Genomic DNA, 18,949 nt, shown 5'->3' on the forward strand with positions numbered 1-18,949 from the left:
ACGGTGGCCTTCTCAGACCCTGTGGGAAAGGCCTCTACCCATCCAGTGAAAGTGTCTACCCAGACTAAGAGATATTTTAGTTTTCTGACTCGGGGCATGTGAGTAAAGTCAATTTGCCAGTCCTGGGCAGGGGCAAATCCTCGAGCTTGATGTGTAGGAAAGGGAGGGGGCCTGAACAATCCCTGAGGGGCAGTAGAATAGCAGCAGATGGAACTCTGAGAAGTGATCTCCTTTAGGATAGATTTCCATGATGGAAAGGAAATGAGAGGTTCTAAGAGACGGGCTAGCGGCTTGTAACTTACATGGAAGAGGTTATGAAATGACGACAGAATAGAATGGGCCTGTGAGGCTGGAAGGAGATATTTTCCTTGGTTTAAGAACCATTTGCCTTGTGTGGGAAGAGATTGATAGGTGGAAGTTTCAGCGGGGGAGTAGGTGGGAGTGGCCGATGTGAAGGAGGAAAACTGCCGTGAGGGGTAAAAGTTGGAATGCTAGCTGCTTTTTTAGCTAACTTGTCAGCATAAACATTGTCCTGAGTGATGGTTGGGGGAAGAAAATAGATTTTGGAAGTTATGAGAACTGTAGAGAATTGAGCATAGTTTGTGATTTTAGGGCCTCTAACAGTATTAAAGCAGTGGCAGCCGCTGCACGCAGACATGAGGGCTAGGCTAAAACAGTAAGGTCAAGTTGTTTGGACAGAACCCTGATTTTATAGCAGGTCATTCAGAAACAGGCCACAACCTATTTTTTCAACTGCCATTCAAAGTCAGAGATAGTCTTATGGGACTGAGCTCTCTGCCTGTAGGATCTGAGACTATCTTCAGGTAGATAGTGCTGGAATTGAATTGGAGGACACCCAGATGGTGTGTGGGGAGAAACCCTACACATTTGGCCACAGAAATCTGTATTGATTGTTGTGGTATGAGAGCAGAGCAAAAACAGTTTATGTTTTTTCCACACTCAGGTACTGTTGTAAGCATTAGGGATACAACAGGGAATAAAAGAGCCTAAAGTTCCTGCCCTCATGGAACTTAGATTCGAAGGGGAAGCAATAACTGATTCACAAGATAAATAAGTTAAAGATACACTATGTTAGATAGTAAAGTTCTAAGGAGAAAAATATGGCAAGAAGATAATGAAGTACTTGAGAGAGAACTTTGACACTTTAGAAAGGGAAGCCAGGGAAGGCCTGAGGCACAGGGGCTGCCCCTGTTGTTCTGGCATTTGGCCATGGGGTGATTAGGGCAGGTGAGGAGAGGGTAGTTTTTCATTAAAGACCTGAAGAAAGTGAGGATGCTAAGCATGTACCTGTATGAGAAAGAGCATTTCAGGCAAAGGAAACATAAATTCAAGTCTTTGGTAGGAAAATGTGCCCAGCATGAATATAAAAGATGCCACTATGGCTGAAGCAGGGTAAACAAGGAAGAGATCACTAAAGATGAAATCAGAGGCCTAGCTGTATGCATGTAAGACTTTTTAAGTCATAGTAAGGACTTAGGCTTTTATTCTGAATGGGATGGTAAATGAAGGATTTCGAGTAGTCATATTTTATTTTTATTTTATTTTATTTTATTTTATTTTATTTTATTTTATCTTATTCTTCTATATTTGTTAGAGACAGGGTCTCACCCTGTTGCCCAGGCTGGAGTACAGTGGCATAATCAAAGCTTATTATAACCCTGAACTCCAGACCTCAAGCAATCCTCCTGCCTCAGTCTTCCAAAGTACTGGGATTACAGTCATGAGTCACTGTGCCCAACCCTTATATGTGTTTTAAAAAGGTCATTGTGGTTGTTATGTGGAGGATAAACTTCAGGGGATCCAGGTTAAGTAGGAGGATGAAGTGAAAGGCTACTGCAGTAATCCAAGAGAGATAGGATAGTGTTTGGACTAGGATGGTAGCAACAAGAGTGGTGACAAATGAATGGATTCCAGATGTATTTTGAAATTTTTTTTCACCCAAGCAACTGGAAGAGTAAAGTTGCCTTTAACAAAAATAGGGAAGAGTTTTAGAGGAGTGGATTTGCTGGATGGGGTGAGGGTGATGTGGTGGTGGTGGTGGAGGTTAATGTCAGGAACTTAGTTTTGGACATGCTAAGTTTCAGTTAATGGTGTCTAGTAGGCAAGCAGATGTATAGAGGAGAGGTCTAGTTAGAGATATACATATATTTGGGAATAATTTTCACATAGATTACATTTAAATCATGGCAGTAAATGAGTTCCCCAGACTATGAATGTAAATAGAAAAGAGAAGTGCAAGGATGATTGCCACAGAAAAGGGAGGAGGAAAACCAAACAAAGAGAATGTCCTATGATCCAAGTTAAAAAACGAAAAAAAAAAAAAAAAAGAGAGAAAAGAATGAACAGCTGGGTCAAATGCTGCAGGTAAGAAAGATGAAAACACTTGAAATGACCATTATTAGAGTTAGTATTGTGGAGGTGATTGGACCTTGGTAATAATCCTTTTGATGTAATGATAAGGGCAAAAGCTTCATCAGACTTTTCAAGAGAGACTGTGTGTGTGTGTGTGTGTGTGTGTGTGTGTGTGTGTGTGTAGAGAGAGAGAAGAGGAAACAATAAATAGGACATTTTTCCCAAGGGGCTGCTATAATTAAAGGAAACGTGAATGATTGATAGCTAGAGAGACAGATGAAGTAAAGAGAAGTTTTTTGTTTCTTTGTTTAAGATGGGAGAAATAGCAGCTTGTTTACATGCTGAAGGTAATAATCCAATAGAAAGAGAAAAACTTATGATGCAGAGAGAGAACTGCTAGAGCAGTGTCCTTGAATAGGCAGAAAAGAAATGGAATCTAGTATGCATGTAGAGGGAGTGACCTAAACTGTAATAATAGAGAATTCATTCAGAGTAACAAGAAAGAAACAGAGAATATAGGCACAGATGTAGGTAAGTGCATAGATGTGACAGTGGGAGCATGTAGAAGTTACCACATTGCTTCAGTGTTCTCATTCAGATGGCTGAGAGTGAAAATGTGAGAGGAGGTTTTCATATTTGAAGAAAGAGAAGGTATAAGATAGCCTTAAAGAGTGTAGTAAAACATGGACCGAGAAAATACAGATTGCTGGCACATTAAGGACCCTGATTTAAATAATGACCCATAATTTGAAGTGAGTCCTGTCATCACAGTTGGGTATTTTTCTTCCAGTTTCATTTAGCTGCACAGGTTGAGTTAAAATACAGTATATTATTATAAAATTTAGGGTATAGTTAGTCTAATAGATCAGGAAGTCATTGCCATTGAAAAAATAGTTTGTTATTCACAGTTCCAAGGAAGAGGGGGCCCACCACACCACAGGGGACTACCCAGAAGTAATGAATGAGGCAGTGTAGACAACTTTAGGATTAGCTACTTTGAATAATTTCAGTGGGTCTGGAGCACAGGAGCTGCCCCTCTTGGTATGACATTTAGCCATGTGGTGATTAGGACAGGTATAGTGGCACAGAGGGTGAAAGCCCCATAATGGTGTGGATTCTTGATTGTTTGGTTTGCATTTGACAAGTGCATTCCTGGGAGGAGGACTTCTCTTAGGAAAGAGGATGGAAGGCAAGAACAGAGGCTGGAGGCCAAGACAAGGTAACTTAGGCATAGCATCAGATTGTCCAGAATAGGGCATGTGTTTGACCCATGCATGTAGGTCAGATGTTACAGCATCAAATTTACATACACTATAAACATAGTTAATATACAGGTATAGGCTCAAAGTAAGAGGATAATTGGAAATAACCATAATTTTCGTTTGCCAGCAAGTATGCTGAAATGAAGGGAAAGGTATGGTGAGAATGTAAGTAAAGAATGATTATAATAATTAACTATCAAAGTAACTAACCGTAACCTCAAGAGGGAAGAGATGGCATGAGAAAGATGGTACAGGAATAAAGCATGGTAGAATCAAGGGCCTGAAGGTCATAATAGGGTCGAAGGATTGTTGAAGGATTGGAGTTTGAGAGGGTATACTGGAAAAATAGGAAGTGCTGATTGACCTTGCTAAAGAGAAAAGCCACATGTATGACTATGGGAGTAAGTGTCTGAAGTAGCAAGGCAGGTAAAATCATTTATGTGAGAAGATTTCAAGGAGCTAAGAGGCCAGGGTATTTCAAGGATTACCTTCATGGACATTGAAATGCTCAAGAATTATGCCAGAAGTAGCTATTAGAGATAGAGCCAGTGACTTAGGATATGAAGTCTTCAGAGGATGGTAGAAGAGAAAGGTAAATGCCATAAGAAAGTAGAGTACATGTGGTCATTGAAACCATGGAATTTACTCAGGGATAGTGTATATAGTGAGAAATCACATAACTAAGATTTGAGCCTAAACGTAATCTGTAAAAGGGGAGCTCAAAGGAAAAGGGAATGGGAGGAGCAGATTTTGTAAGGATAGTAGGGCAAAATGTTAAGGAGGAAGAGAATGAGAGAGTTGAAAGTAATGGTGAAAGAGTGATTCAATTGATAAATTGTGGATTCAAGATTAATAGAGAAAAGAGAAATCTAAAATGTTCTGATTATTTGGTAGAAATGGAAAGGTCAGGTGATTTGAGGTCTCAGGGAGGTTGAAGAATAGGCTATGGTATGAGAGAAATGAATCTGAGGAGTCAATTTTAAGAAGGAATGGTCAGCTGAAGAAGAAACAGTGAAGCTAGATTGTAGTTACAGAGCAAAAAGAGGAGTCATGAAGTAGGCAGTATTACTGACTAACATTTTAAGAAGTCGGACTGTGAAAGGAAGGAGAGATATAGTAATAGGCAGAGGAAGACATAGTTAAAGGAAGGATTTTTAAGTTGAGGAGATGATTGGGGCATAATTTTGTGCTCACAGGGAAAAGACAGAAAAAAATAAGATAGGAGACCTGGAATTATGGATGGAGAAGAGTCCCTGAGACACCAGTGACAGGTTTCAGAGTTCACATAAAAGGTTAGCCTTAGGTAAGAATGGCAACTCTTTACTGAGAAAGGAAAAAAAGAGATAAGTGAGTTTGTGGGAGGTGGGAGAAGATTTTAAAGGAGGTGGCGAAATAATTTGAAGGAGTTTTTACATGATTGTTACTTTATGTTTTTTAGAGATGTTGGGGGTTAAGTCCTTATAGATAGAAGGAGAATAGGGTAGGATACTTAAATGTAAATTTGAAATAGTGCACAAATGGAATTCATTCACTCATATATTTTTAAAATATTTATTAAGTGTCCATGGTATACTAGGCACTGTGCTGAGTGCTAGGGATATAGCAGTGAACAAGACCAATTTCCTGCCCTAAACATGCTTACATTCTGTAGAGGGGTGAACAGCAAAATGTCAAGTAACGATAAATGCTGTGAAGTAAAATAAAATATGAAAACTGGATTGATCGTTATTTAAACATATTTTATTGTCTGATTTTTTATGATTTAAAAATTAAATATATTATTTAAAATGTTTTCTTTGGAAGCATATTTCTTTTTTACAATGTCAGGGAGGATCATCCCCATTTTATAGAAATCCATATTACAGAGTACTAGAAGGAATAAAATGATAAGGTAAGTCCTTGTCTTAAGGAATTTACAGGGTAAATCCAAAAGTGAAAAAATATTTTTTCATGGATATAAATATTTTGATTGTAACTTCTCTTCTTATTAAAAAGGGCACGGTGGCTCATGCCTATAATCCTAGCACTTTGGGAGGCTGAGGCGGGCGGATCACGAGACCACGAGTTTGAGACCAGCCTGGCCAACATGGTGAAACCCCATCTCTACTAAAAATACAAAAATTAGCCAGGCATGGTGGTGCATGCCTGTAGTCCCAGCTACTTGGGAGGCTGAGGCAGAAGAATCACTTGAACCCAGGAGGCAGAGGTTGCATTGAGCCAAGATCACGCCACTGCACTCCAGCCAGGGTGACAGAGTGAGACTCCGTCTCAAAAACAAAAAGAAAAGAAAAGAAAAGAAAAGAAAAGTAGTATATAATTCAGGAAGGAACACACTGTTCTTTCTCAGGCTTTATTAATCATGTTTAAATCTGCCTATGTAACTGCACTACACACTCATGTGTGCTTACTATGTGCCAGGAACTTCCTAACCACAATAAAAAAATTAATTTTTTTAATCCTCATAATAACCTATAAGTTAAGTACTATTATTATCCTCATTTTGCAGACAAAGAAACTAAGACCCAGAGAAGTCAGCATGGACTTAGGATCTGACTACCTGGGTTCAAATCTCAACCATTGTAGGAATGTTTCCCCTTAAAGCCTCTGTGACTTTATATAAAATAACATTAATAGCAACCTCTTGGAATTGTGAGGAGAAAGTGATGTAATATATGCCAACTCTTTAGAACTATGTTTATACATAATAAGATTTCAAGTAGCTATCATTATTTCTTGTTATATGTTTAGATTGTTCACATGTTTTAAATGAAAGTCTACTTTTATTGTTGGTTGATTTTCTTTTCAATCTTGAATCCTTTGCATTGTATTTTAATTTCCTTATACAGGAACATTGCCACACAACCAAAGAAGTCTATTAGCTTTTTTGCTACAATGAAAGCAACTTCAGTGAAAGGATATACTGGTGCAAATCAAAGCAGAATGGCTGTGTCCAAAACCGTGCTTATTCCACCTGAATTGAAAACTGCAGAAAAAACAAATCCCAGTATAAAGACAATGCAGGTAATAGTCTTAGAATTCTGAGTTTATCTGAAAATGGCACCATGAAAAACTCAATTGAAATGTTAAAGATAGAAAATATACTGCTTTCAGATAATCACTCACTTGTAATTTTGAAACAGATTTTGTTAATTTTTACCACATATTATTCCATACAACATAATATTGACACTTGGCTCCTATAACTAGTTATGGATAAGAAGAATATTAGAGTGGAATGAGAAAAGTCTATTCATGACCTTAAGAACTATTTGCTTATGGTATTAATTATATATGTTACAATATCTTTCATTGTTGTCAGCAATATAGGCTTGAAAATATAACAAAATTATTTGTCATAAAGTCAGTTATTCTGCCTCATTAGAAGATTTATAATTAAGAATTGACTCTTTTAAACTTTTAATCAAATGATAACATATATACAGAAAAGCATATAATATATAACTTTGAATGGGTTCAGCATTTGTTTAGATGGGACATTAAAAGAAGAGTCCATAAAAGATAAAATTTGTAAGTTGGACTTCATCAAAATTAAAACTTTTTCTCTATGAAAGACATTGATAACAATACAAAGAAATGTGACACACTGGGGAAAATTATTTACAAAGCATATTTTGATAAAGTACTTATAACTAAAACATATAAACAACCTTCAAAGCAATATTAAGACAACCCAATTTTTAAAAATTAGCAAAATGTTTGAGCTAACACTTCACCAGAATAGATAAACAGATAGCATGGGAGCACATGAAAAGATGATCAGTATTAATTAAAAACCATACAACACTGCTACATACCTATTAGAATGGCTAAAATTAAAAAACTGATCATATCAAGTATTGACAAGTATGTGGAGGAACTAAAACTCTCACATGGCTGGTAGACATGGAAAATAGAAAACAATTATTTGTCAACTTATTAAGTGTTAACATATACCTACTATATCATCCAGCTATTCCATGTCTAGGTATTTACCAAGAGAAAAGAAAGTATATGTTTGTATAAACACTACTACATGAATGTTTATAGCACCTTTATATATAATGGTGGAAAACTAAACCCTCATTTTATTAAACAAATACTATATATTTGCACATATGTATTTCACTTACTTATGTGTGTATATATACATATACATATATATATGAATACATGCATAGAAATATATATGCATGTGTGTATATACAAATAAGTATATTTCATTTATTTATATATATAAAAAATTATTTTCTCCAATGGTGAAAATATTTATTATACATGTATATTTTCTCCAATGGTGAAAGACTGAAAACATCTCTCCTAAGGTCCAAGAACAAAAGAAGGATGCCTGCTTTTACCACTTCTCTTCAACATAGTAGTGGCAGTCCTAGCCAGGGCAGTTGGGCAAGAAAAAGAAATAAAAGGCATCCAGGTGGGCATGGTGGCTCACGCCTTTAATCCCAGCACTTTGGGAGGCCAAGGTGGGCGGATCACTTGAGGTCAGGAGTTTGAGACCCTCCTGGCCAACATGGTGAAACCCCGTCTCTACTAAAAATACAAAAAAATTAGCCACCCATCGTGGCAGGTGCCTGTAATCCCAGCTACTTGGGAGGCTAAGGCAGGAGAATCACTTGAAACTGGCAGGCAGAGGTTGCAGTGAGCAGAGATAGCACCAGACTCTGTCTCAAATTAAATAAATAAAAGGCACCCAAATCGGAAAGGAAGAAGTAAAGTTCTCTCTGATGTGATCTTATATGTAAAAAACTGTAAAAATTACACATACACACACACAACGAAAAAATGAATTCTGCAAAGTTGCAGGATAGAAAATCAACAACACAAATTAGTTGCATTCCTAACAATGAATTTCCAAAAGGAAATTAAGAAAAAGATTGCATTTACAATAGCATCAACAATAATAAAATACTTAGGGATAAATTTAACCAAGAGGCCAAAGATTTGTATACTGAAAACTACAAAACACAAAAGAAAGGAAAGAATACACCAGTAAACGGAAAAACATTTCTTGTTCGTAGATTGGAAGGCGTAGTAGTGTTAGGATGCCAGTACTACCTAAGTGACTTACAAATTCAATACATTCCTTACCAAAATCCCAGTGATATTTTTTCAGAAGTAGAAAAGCCTATCCTAAAATGTATATGAAATATCAAGAGATGCAAATAGCCCAAACAATCTTGAATAAGAAGAACAAAGTTGGAAGTCTCATACTTCCTGATTTTAAAACTTATTACAAATCTGTAGTAATCAAAACAGGGTGGTAGTAGAATAAAGACAAACATACAGTATAGACCAATGGAATGGAATGACCCAGAAATAAAATTTCACATATATGGTCAAATGGTTTTGACAAAGAAGCCAAGACTGTACAATGGAGAAAAGACAGTTTTGTCAACAAATCTTGTTGGGACAACTGGATATCCACATGAAAAAGAATGAAGTTGGATCCTTATCTTATACCATCTACAAAAATAGACTCAGAATGGATCAAAGACCTCAAATTAGAGCTAACTCTATAAAACTCCTAGTGGAAAACAGGGAAAAGAAATTATTTGTCAACAATTTCTTGCATATGACACCAAAAGCATATGCAGCTAAAGAAAAAATATATATATTGGGCTACATTAAAATTAAAATCTTCTGTCTATCAAAAGACATTAACAGAGTGAAAAAACAACTCACAGGATGGTAGAAAAATTTGCAAATTATATATTTGATAAGGTGCTAATAACCAGAATATGTAAATGACTACAAATTGACAACAAAGAAACAGCCCAATTAAAAGAATGGGCAAAGAGCTTGATTAGATATTTTTACAAAGAAGATGCACAAATAACCAACAAACACAGGAAAAGATACTCAACATCACTAAGCATTAGGGAAATGCAAATCAAAATCACAGTAAGATACCACTTCATACCCATTATGATGGCTACTATTAAAAAAAAAATAAGTGTTGGTAAGACATGGAGAAATTGAAACCCTTGCATACTGTTGGTGGATTGTGAATGGTGTGGCCACTGTGAAAAATGGTATTGTAGGGCCAGGCATGGTGGCTCACACCTGTAATCTCAGCACTTTGAGAAGCTCAGGCAGGAAGATTACTTGATGCCAGGCTCAGCACTTCGGGAGGCTGAGGCAGGAGGATTGCTTGAGGTCAGGAGTTTGAGACCAGCCTGAACAACACAGCAAGACCCCATCTCTATAAGAAAATGAAAAAATAAATTAGCCAGGTGTGGTGGCAAGAGCCTGTAGTCCTAGATGCTCAGGAGAATCACTTGAACCCAGAATTTCAAGACTACAGTGAGCTATGATGGTGCTACTGCACTCTAGCCTGAATGACAGAGCTATATCCTGTCTCAAAAGAAGAGAGGAAAGAAAAGGAAAGAAAAACAGTATTGTGGTTCCTCCAAACCTTGAAAGTAGAATTACTATATGATTCAGGAAGGAGTATATATCAAAAGACTTAAAGGCAGAGTTTCAAACAGATATTTGTACAACCATCTTCATATCAGCATTATGCACAATAGCTAAAAGGTGAAAGCAACTGAAGTCCTCATCAACAAATGACTGGATACACAAAATATGGTATATACACACAATGAAATATTCAACCTTAAAATATAATGAAAAATCATTAATGAAATTACAATCTACATTAGAAAAATATTCACTAATAGAAATAATGTACTATTGTGATAGTGATATGTAAATAATCAATAAAAGAAGAAATTAAAAGGAAAATCAGAAAATATTCCGAGATGATAGATAATCAAGACACAACATATCAAAGCTTATGGGATACAGCTAAAGCACTGCTTAGAGGGAAATTTATAGATAAACATTTGTATTAGAAAGAAGAAAGATCTCAAATAACTTACCCTTCCAACTTGAAGAAACTGAAAAAAAAAGTGAATAACACAAAATAACATGAAATAAGCAGAAGGAAGGAAATAAAAAATATTAGGGTGGAAATTAATGAAATCTTGAATAGAAAAACAATAGAGAAAATCAATGAAACTGAAAGCTGGTTCTTTAAAAAGATCAACAAAATTGACAGAAAAGACATTTTAAAAAAATCCAGCATCTTTTCGTGACATAAACACGCAACAAACTAGGAATAGAAGGGAATTTCCTCAATCTGATAAAGGATTTGCAAAAACCCCACAGCTAACATTATACTTAATCACACTTAATCTCCTTATGATCAGGAACAAGACAAGTCCTTGCATTGCTATTCAACATTATCGTGGAGGTTCTAGGCATGGAAATTAGACAAGAAAAAGAAATAAAAGGCATCCAGGTTGGAAAGTAAGAGGTAAAAACATCTCTATTTGCAGATGACATGATGTTATATATACAGACTCCTAAGGAATTCACTAAAAAACTATTAGGACTTACAAATGAGTTTTGTAAGGTTGCCGGATACATGATCAATATACAAATAAATTGTATTTCTAGATGTGTGCATAGAACCATTTGAAAATTAAGAATGATTTATTTCTCAATAGCATCAAAAACAGTAAAATACTTATGAATAAATGTAATAGAAGAAGTGCAAAATGTATGCTCTGAAAACTGTAAAACATTATTGAAAGAAATTAAATAAGATCTAATTAAATGGGAAAGTATCCCATGGTCATGATCAAAAGACCTACTATTGTTAAGATTGTTATACTCCCCAAACTGATCTGTAAACTTAACACAATTATTATAAGAATTCCAACTGACTTCTTTCTACAAACTGACAACTGATTCTAAAATTCATATGGGGCCAGGAGCAGTGGCTCATGCCTGTAATCCCAGCACTTTGGGAAGCCAAGGTGGGTGGCTCACCTGAGACCAGGAGTTCGAGACCACCCTGAACAACATGGTGAAACCCCATCTCTACTAAAAATACAAAGTTAGCCGAGTGTGGTGGCACATGCCTGTAATCCCAGGTACTTGGGAGGCGGAGGCAGGAGAATTGCTTGAACTTGGGAGGCAGAGACAGTAGAATCGCTTAAACTTGGGAGGCAGAAGTTACAGTGAGCCAAGATTGCACCATTGCACTCCAGCCTGGGCAGCAAGAGCAAAACTCTGTCTCAAAAATAAAATAAAATAAAATCCATATGGAATCACAGGGGACCCAGAAGAGCCAAAATCATCCTGAAAAAGAACAGGCCAGGCGCGGTGGCTCAAGCCTGTAATCCCAGCACTTTGGGAGGCCGAGACGGGCGGATCACGAGGTCAGGAAATCGAGACCATCCTGGCTAACACAGTGAAACCTCGTGTCTACTAAAATACAAAAAACTAGCCAGGCGAGGTGGCGGGCGCCTGTAGTCCCAGCTACTCGGGAGGCTGAGGCAGGAGAATGGCGTGAACCCGGGAGGCAGAGCTTGCAGTGAGCTGAGATCCGACAACGTAACCCAAGCCCCGGCGACAGAGCCAGACTCCGTCTCAAAAAAAAAAAGAAAAAGAACAAAGTAGGACGATACACACTTCGCTGTTTCAAAATTTACAAAGCAATAGTAATCAAAATAATGTGTTGTTGGCACAAAGATAGATACGTAGATCAATGGGATACAATTGAGAGTTCAGAGATAAATCCATTTACCTAAAGTCAACTGATTTTTTATGAGTGCCGAGATCATTCACTGGGGAAAGGATATTCTGTTGAACAAATTGTGCCAAGAGAACTGGATTGCCACCTGGAAAAGAATGAACTTAGACCCTTACCTCATATTTTCAAACTAATTCAAAATTTGTTAAAGACCCATTTAAGAGCTAAAATTGTAACACTCTTAGAGGAAAACATAGGGGTAAATTTTTATGACCTTGGATTTGGCATAGGCTTCTTATATGAGACACTCAAAGCATACGTAACAAAAGAAAAGTAGACAAATTTGACCTTATGCAAATTTTAAATGTTTGTATCAAAACATATACAGAGTGAAAAGATAACCCACAGAAATAGAAAATGCTTGTGAAACATGTATCTGATAAGAGCTTGTATCATATATAAAGAACTCTTATAATTCATTAATAAAGACATAATTGAATATTGATCATACAATCTGAATGTTCGTTTCTTAAGAAAATACATACAAATGATCAAAAAGCATATGAAAATGTGGTGGACATTGTTAGAGAAATCAAAATCAAGCCCATAATGAAATATTCACTTTATACCCACTAAGATGGCTAGAATCAAAGAGTAACATAACAAGTGTTAGAAGTGAAGAAAGCAGAACTCTCATACACTGCTTGTGGGAATATAAATTGGCCATGTTGTAAAATAGTTTGGAAGTTCCTCAAGAGGTTAAGCAGTGTTACCATATGAACCAGCAATCCTACTCCTAGGTATATACACCCAAGAGAAATAAAATATATTTCTACACAAAAAGGTATACACAAATGTTTCCAGTAGCATTATTCTTAGTAGATAAAAGGTGGAAACAACTCAAATGTCCGTCAATGGAAAAGTGGCTAAAGAAAATATTGTATAGCCATACAATAGAATATTATTCAACCATAAAAAGGAATGAAGCACTGATGCATGAGTCTTGAAAATATGCTAAGTGAGACAAGCCAGTCACAAAATACTGCACAGTATATGATTCCATTCACTATCAAACTCCTGAATAGGGAAGTCTATAGAGACATGAAGATACTCGTGGTGGCCTGGGGCTGGGAGCAGAGATGTTAGGGGACTATCTTAATATGTTTTCTGTTGTTATGATATAACTGAATGCTCAATACTGGGTAATTTATAAAACAAAGAAATGTATTTCTGACATTTCTCAAGGCTGAGAAGTCCAGGGTCAAGTGGACACATCTGGTGAGGATCTCCTTGCTAGTGGGGTACTTTCTGCAGGGTCCTGGGGTAGAGCAGGATATTACATGGTGAGGAGTGCTCACAAGAGATGGAGAAACTGGCTTTTATAACAGACTCCTCTCATGATAACTAATCCACTCCCTTGGTAACCTACTGACCCATTCATCCATGAATGGATTAATCCATTTATGAGGGCAGAGCCCTCTGGATCCTCACCTCCCAAAAGTCCCACCTCTCAATACTATTGCATTAGGGACCAAGTTTCCCACATAACTTAGAGACACATTTAAACCATAACTTTCTGCCTTTGGCCCCCAAATTCACATCCTTCTCACATGTAAAACACATTAATTCCATCCCAATAGCCCCAATGCCTTAAATCATTCCAACATCAACTCAAAAGCCCAGAGTCTTACCTGTGAGCCTGTGAAATCAAAACAAGCTATTCCAAGATACAATGGTTGGACAGACATGGGGTATACATTCCCATTCTGAAAGGGAGAATAGGCCAGAAGTCATAGGTCCCAAAAAAGTCTGAACTCAGCAGAGCAAACATTAAACCTTAAAGCTGGAGAATAATATCTTTTGACTCCATGTACTGCCTTCTGGACACACTGGTACAGGGATTGGGCCCCCAAAGCCTTGGGCATCCCTGACTCTATGACTTTGCTGGAGTCAGTCTACACTACAGCTTTCCCAGGCTGGCTTTGCAGGCTGATAGCTCTGCAGTTCTGGGGTCCTGTGGCAATCCTGCTTCCATGTCTCCACTAGGCATTACCCTTTAGGGGCCTTCTGCAATAGTTTTGCCCCTGTGATAAATCTCTGCATAGACTCCCAGGCCATCTGATACATCCATTGGAATTAAGATGGATCTTAATTCTTCCACAGCTTTTGCTTTCTGTAAGCCTGCAGAATTAATGCCATGTGGATGCTGCCAAGGCTTATGATTCACATCTTCTGGAGTAGTGGGTATAGCCCCCATGGGGGTCACTTGTGCCGCAACTGGAGTGGCTGACTCCTTGCCAAAATTTGGGGACCCAAGGTAGTTCTGGGTAGTGAGCTCTTGAAAGGCACTCAGGGCCTGTCCCCTGAAACCATTCTGCCCTCCTAGATCTCTGGGCCTGTGTTTGGATGAGCCATCTAGAAAATTGCTGAAACGCTTTTGGAGTCTTCTTCCACTGCCTTAATGATCCCTTCCATCTGTACTAAACTCCTTTGCAAATGGTCTCTGGGCCATACCCTTGGTTCATTCTTTACATGGCCAGGCTGAGACTTTTCCAAATCTTTCTGCTTTGCTTCCCTTTTGATTATAAATTGTTTTTTTTTTTTTTAATCTCATCCCTTTGTTCTCAAATCTCACTTGTAAGTAAGCAAAAGCAACCATGCAGCATCTTGAACACTTTGCTTAGATATTAATATTTCTTTTGCCAGGTATCCTAGTTTGTCATGCTTAAATTTTGCCTTCCATAAATTCTGCCAAATTCTTTACTACTTTATAACAAAGACAGCCTTTATTCCAGTTTCTAATAAGAATTTCTCATTTCTGTCTGAGACCCCATCAGAAGTCTTTACTATTCCTAATTCTACCAGTATTCTGTTCACAACCACTTAAGCAATTAAAAAGATTCAGACTTTCTTTAGTCTGCTCTTCAGAGCCCTCACCAGAATCACCCTTAATGCTGTTTATGGCAATGCAGCCTTTTTCTAGACTGCTTCTCCAAGTTCTTCTAGCCTCTATCCATTACTCAGTTCCAAAGCCACTTCTACATTTTCAGGTGTTTGTTATTAGTCCCACTTCTTGGTATTAATTTTTTTAGTTTGTTTTCTGTTTCTGTAAATGAATACCTGACACTGGGTACTTTATAAACAAAAGAATATTGTTTCTTATAGTTCTGGAGGCTAGGATGTCCAGGGTCAAGGAACCTCATCTGGTTAGGGCCTTGTTGCTAGTGGGGACTCTGCAGAGAGCTAAGGTGGTGCAGGTTATCGCATGGTGAGGGGAGTTTATGAGAGAGAGAAACTGGCCTTCATAACAGACTTCTCTTGTGATAACTAAACCACTCCCTTGATAACCCATTTATCCATTAATCCATGAATGGATTAATCCATTTGTGAGGACAACCTTTCATTACACAGTCACCTCCCAAAGTCGAAGCTCTCAACACTGCTGCATTGGGACCACATTTCCAACACATGAACTTTTGGTGCACACACTTAAACCATAGCGGGGATCATAATGGATACAGAGTATTTTCTTGAAGTGTAAAAAGTTTCCAAAATTAATTTTAGTGCACATATATGTGAATATATTAAAAACTATTCAATTGTACATGTTAAAAGCAATTTAAAAGCAAATTAATGCATATTATGTTATCATATTCCAATTTTGAATTTTGAAAATTTAAGTAAAATGTAAAAAAACTTTTAAAAAATTACACTTTAGCAAAGCAGACAAACAAAAATCGAAAACTGGAAACTATTAAAGAAATTTATGTGAGTGATTTAAAAACCTTCCTTCAAAGATAATTCCAGGCCAGGCGCGGTGACTCATGCCTGTAATCCCAGCACTTTGGGAGGCCGAGACGGGCAGATCACGAAGTCAGGAGATCGAGACCATCCTGGCTAACACGGTGAAACCCCGTCTCTACTAAAATACAAAAAAATAAATAAATTAGCCAGGCATGGTGGCGGGCGCCTGTAGTCCCAGCTACTTGGGAGGCTGAGGCAGAATAATGGTGTGAACCCGCGAGGCGGAGATTTCAGTGAGCCGAGATCGCGCCACTGCACTCCAACCTGGGCGACAGAGTGAGACTCCGTCCCCCTCCCCCCCCCAAAAAAAGATAATTCCAGATTCAGATGACTTCAATTGTGGTATGTGTCAAATACACATAGATGAAAACAGAACACTAAAAGTGGGTATATTCCAGAACTCATTTTATGAGGCTAGCATTACCTTGATATTAAAACCTGAATACAATATGAGAAACAAATATTATATTCCAATTTCACTTGCAAACATAGAGAAATCCTCAATAAAATATTATCCAGTAAAGTTCAGTAACAACAACAACAACAAAAATGCCTAATACATCATAAGGAAGTTTGGTCTGTGCCAAGAAATCAAGATTGGTTTAACATTCAAAAACCCTTAGTGTAATTTACCACATTAACAGCTTAATGTGGTAAAAAAAGCACATGATCCTTTCAATTTAGACAAAGTATCTGATAACATTTAATATTCATGATTTTTAAAATTCTTACAAAACTGAGAATCACAAGGAACTTTAAAAATCTTATTTAGGCTATCTATAAAATCCTACAGTAGTGATCATATCAAATGGTGAAGCATTTCAAAAAAGAGCCCCCTTTAATCCAACATTCTTGGAAGTCAGTTCAAATTGGTGAGAAAATGAAATGGGATGTATAAAGTTGGAAAGGAAGAAAGAAAACATTGAATATTTATGGATTGAGTATTTACTAGCAACAAATAGTTCAAAAATTAGATTTTTTTATTTGAAAAAAATTTTTTAGAGATGAGTCTTGCTGTGATCATGCAGACTGAAAGTGCGGTGGCACAATCATAGCTCACTGTATCCTCAAATTCCTGGGCTTAAGCAATCCTCTTGCCTTAACCTCCCATGTGGCATGGGCTACAGGTGTGTGCCACCATTCCCAGCTAATTTTCTCAAATTTTTGGTGAAGACGAGATTCTGCTGTGTTGTCCAGGCTGGTCTCAAACTCCTAGCCTCAAGCAGTCCTTCTGCCTTGACCTCCCAGAGCACTGGGATTACAGGCATTGAGCCATTGTGCCCATCCAGAAATTAGACATATTAAAATGATACAATTTATAATAGCATTAAGATTTATCAAGCACTTGTGGAAAAATATAACAAAAGATGCATATACCAATATTTTTAAAACTATAGAAGTTTATTGGAAGACATTAAAGAGGACCAAAACAAAAGGAGATATAGACATGTGTACATAGAAAACAATATTTTAAGATCAATTATCCCAAATTTTGATTTATAGATTCTTTGCAATTTTAATCTAAATCTCAAGTTTTAAAGTTATTTTTTTTCCAGAAACTTTTCAAGATAATTCTAAAATTTATATGGAAATGCTAAAGGCTAAAAATAGCCAAGATACTTGCATAAAAACTCAGTGGAAGCACTTGCTTTCCTAGATACCAGGCTTAATAAAACACATAATATTAGCAAATTAGAGAGCCTTCACATGACCTGAGCACATATAAACACTTATTTTATAATAAATGTGAACTGCAGAGTAATGGGGAAAGGACAGGATTTTCAAAAACTTGTTGAGACAATTGGGTGTTCTTATGAAACAAAAATATATTGGCTTTCTTTCTTATCCTATATATAAAATTAATTCTGGGTATATTATATACTTAAATATGAAAAGCAACATATAGGACTTCAGGGCTGGATATGTTTTTTTAAAGGAGACATCTAAAGCACAACCCATAATGGAAAACATGATACATTTGACTACGTTAAAAAAAAACTCATATTCATCAAATATACCATAAAGAAAATGAAGCCACAGAGTGAAAGAAGACATTTGCAGCTCATACAACTGAAAGGACTCATCCGTTACCAATAATAAAAAAGTTTCAATACAATATGTGCAAAGGACTTGAATAGGAAATTCTCCCCCTCCAAACGGAAATCAAAATGGGAATAAATATATAAAAGGAGTTCGACTGTATCAATATCACTGTTTTCTGCCTCCACATTTTGTCCCACTGGAAGGTTTTTTTGGGGCAGTAATATGCATGGAGCTGTCATCTCTTTTAACAATGTCGTCTTCTAGAGTACCCACTGAAGGACCTGACCGAGGCTGTTTTACAGTTAACTATTTTTTTTAAGAAATAAAAGGAGTACACTCTAAAATAATAAAAAGTTTAGTTTAGCAAGCACATAAACCAGAAGCATAATGTATTATTATCAAATATTTACTGTGCATAATTATATTGCTATACTTTTATATGACTGGCAGTGCAGTAGGTTTGTTTATATGAGCATCACTACAAATTCATGAGTAATGTGTTGTGCTATGACATTATGATGACTGTGATGTCACTAGGTGATATAGGAACTTTTCAGTTCTGTGATAATGTTATGGTACCACTGTCATATATGTGGTCCATTGTTGACTGAATCATTTTATGGTGCAGAACTATAAACCAAAAGCATATAATAACTAGGGAAATGCCTATTAATGAAACGTTAAGTGAAAAATAGTGAGTTTTCTTTAAAACGTGTACATACAATTTACATGCACCAAAATAGTAACAGTCTGGATGAATTATCTTTCCACCTTTCTGATTTTCCAAAAGTTAATATATATTAATTATATATAGATAAAACACAAATAATATTTTAAGAAAGTTTTTGCATAGTTAAGAAACTTTCTAAGCATGACATTTTAAAGCATCCAATTTTTCATGTTTATCCTA

The 18,949-nt window shown here is 36.8% G+C and overlaps 1 protein-coding gene across 1 annotated transcript in view; it reads left to right on the forward strand.

Annotated features, from left to right (window-relative positions):
- DNAI4 (dynein axonemal intermediate chain 4) overlaps window positions 1-18,949 on the forward strand; it is a 111,926-nt gene that overhangs the window by 12,258 nt on the left and 80,719 nt on the right. Inside the window, 1 exon segment of the mRNA XM_017877158.1 lies at window positions 6,482-6,656. Coding sequence (XP_017732647.1) covers window positions 6,482-6,656 — 175 coding nt within the window.

The sequence above is a fragment of the Rhinopithecus bieti genome, unplaced genomic scaffold (assembly GCF_001698545.2).
Source record: "Rhinopithecus bieti isolate Rb0 unplaced genomic scaffold, ASM169854v2 scaffold_6380, whole genome shotgun sequence".
NCBI classification, from domain to species: Eukaryota; Metazoa; Chordata; class Mammalia; order Primates; family Cercopithecidae; genus Rhinopithecus; species Rhinopithecus bieti.